We start from the raw sequence: 10,967 nt of genomic DNA on the forward strand, positions 1-10,967 counted from the left end.
TACTACGTGCCTGTGCAATATACTACGTGGCTCTACAATATACTACGTGGCTGTTATATACTACGTGGCTCTGCTATATACTACGTGGCTGACCAATATACTACATACCTGTGCAATACACTACATGGCTATGTTATATACTACGTGGCTGTGTTATATACTACTTAGCTCTGCTATATACTACATACGCTGTGTTACATACTATGTAGCTCTGTTATATACTACGTAGCTATGTTATACACTACGTCGATTGTGTTATATACTATGTCACTGTGCAATATAGTACGTAACCAGTGCTATATACTACCTACATATTCTAGAATACCCAATACATTAGAATCGGGACACCATCTAGTGTACTATAATGGTAAGATGTGGTATTATGCGGTCACTACATGGTATTAGTAGGTGGTCTGGTCACAGTGTAGTGATATTTGTTCCTTGTATGTGGTGGTAATATGTGGTCAGGCCATGGTGTGGTGTGATTTGTTCTGGTCATGATATGGCAATATTTGTCCCTGTATGTGGTATTATTCGGTCACTATGTGATGGTAATATGTGATCTGATCATGGTGTGGTGGTATTTGTTCCTTGTATGTGGTATTGTTCGGTCACTATGTGGTGGTAATATGTGGTCTGGTCAAGGTGTTGCAGTATTATTTAGTTGTATGTGATATTATTCGATCACTATATGGTGATAATATGTTACCATGGTGGAGCAGAAAGTGCACTTGATTCCAGCGATGTGTCACTTACTGGGCTATGTTTTGGTGTTTTAATAGCGGGAGATTATCACTACAGGCCTAGGTGTCTCATGCCATCTGGTCCAACAACGCCCCCACCACTGATTAGCAGCTTTCAGAACTGCAGGTTTTTTTCCTGATTTCTCAATTTTTCAGTACATTACATGACAAAATGAATGAATCAAAACTGCATCTTGTCCTGCAAAATATAAGCCCTCACACGGCTATGTTGATGAATAACTGAAAAAAAGTTTGGGCTCTTGGAAGAACCGAAGTAAAAAACAAAAGTTCAAAAATGAAGAATTTCCCAGTTATAAAAAAGGGTTATATAGGTTGAAAAGAGTATGTCTGCTTTCTTTCAGAAGCACAACACACTTATCCATGGACTGTGTTTGGTAATGTAGCTCAGCTCCATTGTGATTAGAGGGCTAAGCTGCTAATACCACTCACAACCTGTGGACAAGTGTGGAGCTGTATTTAGAATAAAAAAGTTGAACAAGATTGGAAAAACCTGTCTGATTTAATCTTGAACGAAATTGGGAATACAGTAGGAAAGGAAATCGAAATTAAAATGAGATTTTCCAAAAACCACAAAGGTTGGATAAATATACAATTTTGGGTCTATCTGCAATGTATGAAATCTGTTTTTAGAAATGTGTAGCAAATGGAGTAGTAAATGGAGTAATAACCATTTAAAAATGAAACCCCATGTATAATGTCCATGCATGTATTCTAGAACTAGAAACCACAAATCAGGATGACTTACAAAAACACAAAGCTTTTATGAAACTTCAGAAGAAGCATGAGAAAGAGCTAAAGGAGCTGCAGCGCAAAGGAATGAAGCGTAGAGAAGAGATCCTTCAAAAGTATGCCAGTGCCTTCAGTGACCTGTGCACACAGACCAATAAGAAGAAAACCTGCAAGAAAGCCAGCAAGTACGTGTGGGCCACAGTTCTAACAACATGGAAGAAGTTTATGCTCAGTACTTTGGGTGCATGGTGTTCCGGAGCAGGGCCGGACTGGCCATCTGGAAATTCTGGCAAATGCCAGAAGGGCCTGTCTGGTCATGGGCTGCCTTGTCTATTATGTTGTTAACAGAATCGGTGTTCTCAAGATACTCATACTGTTAAGAGTTGTGATGGAGCACAAAGTTTCTGACTCCATTACTTACCCCAGCAGCCACGGGTATCATTAGAAATATTGGTCATATGTAGTAAATCTTCCTTTCCCCCATCCAGGGTAATATTAGTAATATATCCAATCTGGTTCATGGGGACGGGGACAACATGGACCTGGGCAATTTCAAATGCCAAGGCTGAATTTCAGCCCCTGTCCGTACCTGTTCCGGAGAACCACATTTCACTAGTTGGCCAATGTTTTGGTCAAATAAAATAGAGAATCTGACACACCATTTTGTATGATGCAAACTTTGAGTTTTATTATGAAAATAATCCACAAATAACCATACAACATTTTCAGAAAAAGATGGCTAGGAAAAGTAGAAAAAATGGCAGAAATCAAGTGCCAGGGGTATGACGGAATTTCGATCATGTAGAGCGCTACACTCAAAAGAGGATTGGTCATAACTTTGTAACTGTATCACTGCAAATTTTTTCTGTCCTTCATTAGCCATTAATTTCTGATGAAGATCTGAAAAAGACAGAAACGGCATATGGTATTTGTGGATTGCATTCATAACAGCAATCAAAGTTTGCATCTCGCAAAAAAAGGAGTGCTAAGTTCTCTAAAGGGTTAAGTGCACAAACCCAGCCAGGCACTGGAGGTGAGCTCTTTAGAAACACCTTGTGCACTATGTGATATAAAAGTTCTGACAGCAGGAGAATAACAGTATATAAAAAAGCAAGTCAATTGCAAACTTGCTTATTTTCAAGTTGTCTAACTGACTAAAGCACTTTAGTAACATGAGAATACCCCATTAAGCATTTTACATCGCCCATTCCCATCAAAGGGTTAACTAAGTAATGCCAGAAAGAATAAGTCATCCAGAGCAAGATACCCTATTTGTAAATTGCCATGATCTGAAACTAATGAACGGACGACCCACATCTATTTACTCAGAATTCTCTAATATGGACTATAAGAAAGTATGTTTTCTAAACTGAGAAACCCCTTTTAAAGGGTCATCCAACAACTTGCCAATGGCACAAGTAATTAAAGTAAGTAAGGTTTAAAGAAATAATAATAAAAAAAAATAAATACATTAAAAAAATGTACTTTAAATAAAAAATACATCCTCTTAACACACCTGTATCATCATCATTTTTGAACTCATCATTAAAGCTGAAAAACTGCTAAAATCCTTTTAAACAAAGCAGACTCCACACTCACTGGGGAATCAGAGTTACATACAGAGAGGAGCAGAGTCAGAAAAAGGCACCGAGCTAGAACTTTTGCTTTTTAGCGTTTATCTCACTGCAGAGTTAGATTCACAGCTACCTTTGCTCAGCGCTGCTTTTTTAATGTTCCTCATGCTGCTTGTTCTACCGATTTTACAGTGAAGTTTGGCACTAACGTAAGAGCAAGCAGCAGTGAAGGCGGTGAATTAATTTAATAAAGATTATGTTTTGTAGAAGTCTGGAAGATGAATATGGCTCAGTGTGGGGTGCTGGTGAAATCCCAGGTAAACCAGATTCTAAGGTGGTGGAAATGAAAGAGAAGATGGAGCAGGAACTGATGCGCCAGGGAGAGGAGCTGCATGAGAGTATCTGGAAAAGGAAAGAACAACACTCCACTGAAGTATGCATGACCTAAAATTACAGATGTGCATGTGGTTACATAATTGCCTAATTTGATAAGACCTGCTGTGATGAGTTTTTACTTGCACCACATCTTCTTCGAGAAGATCACTCCGAGTCCTCAATGCAATTGTGGGTGGTCGTCAGAAAAATGTTTAATATTTTTAGTAATCAAATTATTTCCCATAAATGAATTATTGATGACATGCCTTCATTAACAGCAAACTGCCAAACTGCTGGAGTTGGCCCAAGAAAAGCAAACAACGGAAATGAAAGTCCTGAAGGAATCGACGGACAGGTAAGGTTCCATCTAACTATTCCTAAATGAACATACATGCTACCGTACTTATCAAGTGGGTTGGTTACTTTCTGCCACGACACGGGTTTCACCAATTTACTAATATTCTGTAGCTAATTTGAAGTTCCATTCTCATTATTAGTAAAAACATGTCCTCTTACCAATCAATCTTCAGGCCTATCCCGACATCACTCTCATCTGTAGGATGAATGGAGGCATTGGTGGCCATACATGGATCTCCAGCTCCTCCACTGCACCTGGGCTGCTTTTCTACTTGCACTATGGAGGAGACAGAATGACTTAAAAGCTTTTTATAAGAAAAGGGTGGTGACTAGTGATGAGCAAACGTGCTCGGATAACGTCTTATCCGAGCACACGCGGGTGTTATCCGAGCATCCGGGAGTGCTGGTATATTATGTTTTAGTCCCTGCAGCTGCATGATTTGTGGCTGTTAGACAGCTTGAACACATGTAGGCATCACCTGTTTTTTAAGGAATCCCCACGTGTTGAGGCTGTCTAACAGCCGCAAATCATACAGCCGAAGGGACTAGAGCATGATATACAAGGACTCCCAGATGCTCGGTTAACACCCGAGTGTGCTTGAATAAGACATTATCCGAGCACATTTGCTTATCATTAGTGGAGATCAATGCCAAGGCCAGCCTGAGTGCTAAATTCAAATGTGATGCACTGACTGGCCAACGGTCTATTAAACCAAACTCAACAGCTTCATATGTGCCTATGAGGCTGTCTAGTTTGAGTCAGAAAACCCGTAGTCAGTCCATACCTCACTGTTCATAGACAGACCATGATACATGGACATCAGAATGAGGCCTTAGTTAGATGTTGTCCCGTGCAGTACCTTCTACTGGAAACCTTCTGTCCTCCATATGGAGTTTAGCAAAAAAATCACAGGATCCTGGTAGTTCATGGCCACCGAACTAAACCTCCTTTTACCTGTGGTATCCTCAGCACCTTTTCTAATTAGTAGGCCCTCCCACAACATCATGCATGTGTTGTGGCACAACATAATGATGTTACTGGGCCTATAAGACAGAAGGGGCATTGGGGATGCCACAGGTGGTAGAGGGTGATCTGGCCATAGACTACAGAAATGGCCAACGTCCAGGATCCTGGGAAGCTTCTTGCTCAACTCTAGTATACAAATAACCATGCAGTGCCCACTGGAATGCAAAAGTTTAATTTCTGTGCAAAACACAGACAGATAACAACTTGGTGCCCCCAAATCATTACTGGTTCTACTATTACTAAGTGTATTAAGAAACCATCTATGAAATTAGGTTGACTACTTATCACCTTTGCTTGCCCTCTTCTAAGGAGTTCACTCCATTTGCATTTCCAGCAAGGGTTCTAGGAAAGACAGTGCAATATATTATGTACCGTATGTCTAACAGCCCTTAAAGAACCATCTACAGGTCCTTCTCAAAAAATTAGCATATAGTGTTAAATTTCATTATTTACCATAATGTAATGATTACAATTAAACTTTCATATATTATAGATTCATTATCCACCAACTGAAATTTGTCAGGTCTTTTATTGTTTTAATACTGATGATTTTGGCATACAACTCCTGATAACCCAAAAAACCTCTCAATAAATTAGCATATCAAGAAAAGGTTCTCTAAACGACCTATTACCCTAATCTTCTGAATCAACTAATTAACTCTAAACACATGCAAAAGATACCTGAGGCTTTTATAAACTCCCTGCCTGGTTCATTACTCAAAACCCCCATCATGGGTAAGACTAGCGACCTGACAGATGTCAAGAAGGCCATCATTGACACCCTCAAGCAAGAGGCTAAGACCCAGAAAGAAATTTCTCAACAAATAGGCTGTTCCCAGAGTGCTGTATCAAGGCACCTCAATGGTAAGTCTGTTGGAAGGAAACAATGTGGCAGAAAACGCTGTACAACGAGAAGAGGAGACCGGACCCTGAGGAAGATTGTGGAGAAGGACCGATTCCAGACCTTGGGGAACCTGAGGAAGCAGTGGACTGAGTCTGGTGTGGAAACATCCAGAGCCACCGTGCACAGGCGTGTGCAGGAAATGGGCTACAGGTGCCGCATTCCCCAGGAAAAGCCACTTTTGAACCATAAACAGCGGCAGAGGCGCCTGACCTGGGCTACAGAGAAGCAGCACTGGACTGTTGCTAAGTGGTCCCAAGTACTTTTTTCTGATGAAAGCAAATTTTGCATGTCATTCGGAAATCAAGGTGCCAGAGTCTGGAGGAAGACTGGGGAGAAGGAAATGCCAAAATGCCTGAAGTCCAGTGTCAAGTACCCACAGTCAGTGATGGTGTGGGGTGCCATGTCAGCTGCTGGTGTTGGTCCACTGTGTTTCATCAAGGGCAGGGTCAATGCAGCTAGCTATCAGGAGATTTTGGAGCACTTCATGCTTCCATCGGCTGAAATGCTTTATGGAGATGAAGATTTCATTTTTCAGCACGACCTGGCACCTGCTCACAGTGCCAAAACCACTGGTAAATGATTTACTGACCATGGTATTACTGTGCTCAATTGGCCTGCCAACTCTCCTGACCTGAACCCCATAGAGAATCTGTGGGATATTGTGAAGAGAAAGTTGAGAGACGCAAGACCCAACACTCTGGATGAGCTTAAGGCCGCTATTGAAGCATCCTGGGCCTCCATAACATCTCAGCAGTGTCACAGGCTGATTGCCTCCATGCCACGCCGCATTGAAGCAGTCATTTCTGCCAAAGGATTCCCGACCAAGTATTGAGTGCATAACTGAACATTATTATTTGTTGTTTTTTTTGTTTGTTATTAAAAAACACTTTTATTTGATTGGATGGGTGAAATATGCTAATTTATTGAGACAGGTTTTTTGGGTTATCAGGAGTTGTATGCCAAAATCATCAGTATTAAAACAATAAAAGACCTGACAAATTTCAGTTGGTGGATAATGAATCTATAATATATGAAAGTTTAATTGTAATCATTACATTATGGTAAATAATGAAATTTAACACTATATGCTAATTTTTTGAGAAGGACCTGTATTTCAAGAAACTTCTAGCAATAAAAGAGAATCATCAAGTTCATAGAAATTAATGTTGGTTGTCAAAAATGTTTCTGTTTTTCGATGGAAAGCAGGTCTACAACCAGGTAGACGTGAAGGGAAAAAGTCCCAATGATATTTATATGAAAAAATATAAATCCAGCAATGGGAAGAGCTGCCTTATGTCACAGCGCAAAACCAAGGCAGGTTCCATCAAACCAGATCCAAGGTAGTGTGAGGTCCAAGCATGTGAATAATGCGTTTTTCCACAGTGACACTAAACAGATGAAGAAGAAGCTGGAGATGAAGAGGATGGAAAGGCTGGAAACTATGAGCAAAAATACGATGGATAAAGCTGCTCAGGAGAGGTGTGATTGTCCTAAATATTTCCTTTCCTGATTAATAAAAAAAAATACGTGCTAATTGACAATTCAATGTACATGTCTTTATTGTGAGACCAAGACGAGATGAAAAACATATTCTGCACCACGGATGGATTATGCATAATTGTGTATACTTCATGCCTTTCAGGTTAAAAAAGGAAATAAATAACTCACACATTCAAGAAGTGGTGCAGGTTCTACAAATGGTTGGTATAATCATCAGAAATATTAGTAAATAAATGCTGCATTACTAATACTTATTATTACTGGGTTATCTATAACCCTGTACGTAACCCCTTTTCTCATATACAGCACCATGGAATTAATGGCGCTATATAAATAAATAATAATACTGTGTGGTATTGTTAAATTAGCCCAATATGCCACCCTCAAGTGTCAGGTAAGACGGTTCTGAGGGAAGTTCCATAGTTAGGCTAGGTTCAGATTGCGTTAGTGCAATCCGTTTAGTGCCTAGCGCTAGCGGATTGCGCTAACGCAATGTGTTGTAAAGGGGTCGCGTTAAATGTCCCCGCTCTCGCAGATCTCTGATCTGCGAGAGCGGGGAACAGACCGCGGGCGCGCCTCGGACGCTGCAAGCAGCGTCCGCGGCGCGCCACAAAACACCGGCACATCGCTAGCGCGTATTGCAGATTATTATTATTATAGCACCATTTATTCCATGGCGCTTTACATATGAAAAGAGGTGTACATAATAAAAACAAGTACAATAATCTTGAACAAAACGAGTCACCAACGGGCACAGGAGGAGAGAGGACCCTGCCCGCGAGGGCTCACAATCTACAAGGGATGGGTGAGGATACAGTAGGTGAGGGGAGAGCTGGTTGTGCAGCGGTATGGTGGAACAAGGGATACTGTAGTTTGTAGGCTTGTCGGAAGAGGTGGGTCTTCAGGTTCCTTTTGAAGGTTTCCATGGTAGGTGAGAGTCTGATATGTTGTGGTAGAGAGTTCCAGAGTAGGGGGAAAAATCCTGTATGTGATTGTGAGAAGATAAGAGGGGAGTAGAAAAGGAGATCTTGTCAGGATTGGAGGTTGCACGTAGGTAAGTGGAGCGCCCCCAGATGCAGGGCCGCGGGTTACTCGGTACCGGTCCTCTCTGACTCAGTTCTGGGGTTATCACGGTGGCTGGACCCGGTCCGTGACCCTGCCAATGGGCGTCCAATAAAAGAGATGATAAAAGTCAGCTAAGGCTTCGTGACGCCACCTGTTGTATTCGGTCAAGGTGACTGACGCTGCTTGGGGTCCACTGGGGTGATGTGATGGCAGCTAGATGGTATACCTTCCCACAGGTGAAGTATGTCCCCAGGGCTTCCCAGTGATGTAGGTGGTGATGGTGTGAGGTGCAGTCAATAACAAGGACACAGGGTTGCACTCTCTTTACCTCTTTACGGTGTTCCGGTCACCGGCTACGCGCCTCAGTAGGATGTTACCGTTCTCGGGGCACGACTCCTACTGGTACTCCTTTGTGCTTGATCTCGTTTCTCACTGTCCACAATATCCTTCGCTTCGTGTCCTTTCTTTAGATGCCGCCGCAAGGTAGTGCAGGCGCGGCTCTGTAACGATCTGTCCTTGTCGCTAAGTCTCTGCCAGGTTCCCACGCCTGACAGGGACTCCCCTGAAGTCTCCCCCGCAACACCCCCTGCCACGGGATGTTGCCTGGGCAAAAACCCAGTCAGCTTCTGTCTAACTTCCTATCCAACCCCTAGTTTTACCAGTGTGAGGAGTGGCCTAATAAATAAAACCTTTTGCTCCCCCTAGTGGCCGGAGTGTGAAGTGTAATGTGTGCTGGTGATACCTGGTCAGATGAACTCCTTTAGTGCCATCAGACGTACCATCACTCCCCTTAGTGGCAGAGCGACATTACTGCAACGACCAGGTCTCTGGGGCGCTGCATAAGCACTGGGAGATGAGGTCACAGATGTGTGGAGGAGACAGACCACGGATGGCTTTGTATGCCAAGGTTGGGGTTTTGAACTGGAGTCTCTGGGCAATAGGGAGCCAGTGAAGGGATTGATTAGCAGATTATAATAATAACTCTAACATTATATCAGGGAAGTATATTGGTGTCTTTAGAACAAATGCCATTCTTTTCGTTCTTTTGTGGGGCGATTCCATAATCCTCTGTACAGCTGGAAACAAGGAGCGTCACTGTAACTCCTTCACTCTCAGGACTGGATCGATGTAAGGTGTAAAGCAGACAAATATCCTAGAGAAATGGCATCACATTCTCTGGTTCTATGATGGGGATTTCCTTTTTAAAGGAACACCCCAATATAATTTCAAAGGGTTGTCTAAGATTAGCAAATGGCAATTTTTTCACCTGAAATGGCGCCAGTATTGTTCATGGGATTTGTCTGGTTTTGCATATAACATAAAACTTATACTAATATAATGAATACATGAATCTTACAGATATCTGATAAATGGAGCAATCAGCAACAGAAACTAGAAGAAAAACAGGCCGAAGGACTGCAGAGAATCAAAGAGAAAAGAGATCAGGTATGATTATATGTATTTAGGAAGTAATTGTCTCATCTACTGAGAGCCTCATAGCCATGGTTACCATTGAACCCGCATCTCAATCATTGTCAGTTAACAATAACACTTGAGTTCTTCAGTCTACGCCAGCGTTCTCCAACTCTAGTCCACAAGAGCCTCCAATTATCATGTTTTTCAAGATTTCTTAAGTACTGCCCAGGTGATAATTCCAAAAAGGAAGTCCGAAAAACATGATCTGTTGGTGGCTTTTGATTACTGGAGTTGGAAAACACTGGTCTACACATTGTGGTCACTGAAATGGCAATTTGCTTGACAGATGAGACATCAGGAAATTATTTGGAACAAATGAGGGCACCACAAAGGAAAATGATGACTGCAACCATGTTGTGTTTGTTGCATTATTTTGTCCACAGACATTAATGTTCCTTTCCTTTCCATACAGACTCAAAAAGACCTTGAACAGGAATACCAGGGGAAGATGAAGAACCTAGAAGTGGAAATACCAGATGCGGTACATGATTGCATGGCACCATATTTTCCCTCAGAAGCCAAATCTTTGAAAAAAGAGCCAGGGAACCATGTAAATAGGTGGGAATTTCTATTTGGAAAATCTGACAAAGTAGAATCTTCGGTTACAAAAACTCCCGAGGAATCAGATACTCAAACTAACCCATCTGCAAAAGAAGTAGAAGGTGAATCTTTGGCTGGTGGCCCTGCCACCGAAGAACTAATTTCAAGAGCTGCTTTGTTGTGCGAGACATCTGCAAGCGATGCATTACCGAGTGGCACTCCAACATCTTCAGACGTAGTAGGAAAAACTCCTTCAAAGGAAGCGTCCAAACAATAACCTATTCATGTCAAAATATTACTAGCCATCCCGGATTCATCAGCGGGGCAGAATTATTTTCACTTTTGGAAAGGCGAAAAGGGTTAAACTGGAAAATTAAATTATTGTTTTGTGATGATGCGAGGTGACTTATATTTAGGTAATGGGAATATTAATATTTAATTGTAGATGTTTTCTGATGGGACTCAATGTACTGTATATATTTAAACCATGATCTTTACCAATTTTGTAGAGGAGTTAAAGCAGAACCTGTAAGGACAATTTTACTAATGAAATCAGCTGTAAAGGTGATACACAACAATAAAAAAGATACCCGAATTATAAAAAAAACTATGGTGCCAGAGCTGAAAACTAAACTTTCAAAGCAAACTGCAAGCTA

General features: G+C 41.6%; 1 protein-coding gene across 2 annotated transcripts in view; it reads left to right on the top strand.

Annotated features, from left to right (window-relative positions):
* The window catches only part of PLCB2 (phospholipase C beta 2), a 228,970-nt gene extending 218,259 nt beyond the window's left edge, over nt 1-10,711 (top strand). For both annotated transcript variants that reach the window (XM_069729547.1, XM_069729554.1), the window contains exons 26-32: nt 1,480-1,678; nt 3,335-3,500; nt 3,721-3,797; nt 7,114-7,209; nt 7,373-7,430; nt 9,655-9,741; nt 10,184-10,711. In XM_069729547.1, the coding sequence (XP_069585648.1) occupies nt 1,480-1,678; nt 3,335-3,500; nt 3,721-3,797; nt 7,114-7,209; nt 7,373-7,430; nt 9,655-9,741; nt 10,184-10,588 (1,088 nt within the window). In that variant the 3' untranslated portion in view covers nt 10,589-10,711. The remainder of the gene's footprint in view (nt 1-1,479; nt 1,679-3,334; nt 3,501-3,720; nt 3,798-7,113; nt 7,210-7,372; nt 7,431-9,654; nt 9,742-10,183) is intronic.
* The last annotated feature ends 256 nt before the right edge of the window (nt 10,712-10,967 follow it).

This window comes from Ranitomeya imitator, chromosome 1 (genome assembly GCF_032444005.1).
Source record: "Ranitomeya imitator isolate aRanImi1 chromosome 1, aRanImi1.pri, whole genome shotgun sequence".
Lineage (NCBI taxonomy): Eukaryota > Metazoa > Chordata > Amphibia > Anura > Dendrobatidae > Ranitomeya > Ranitomeya imitator.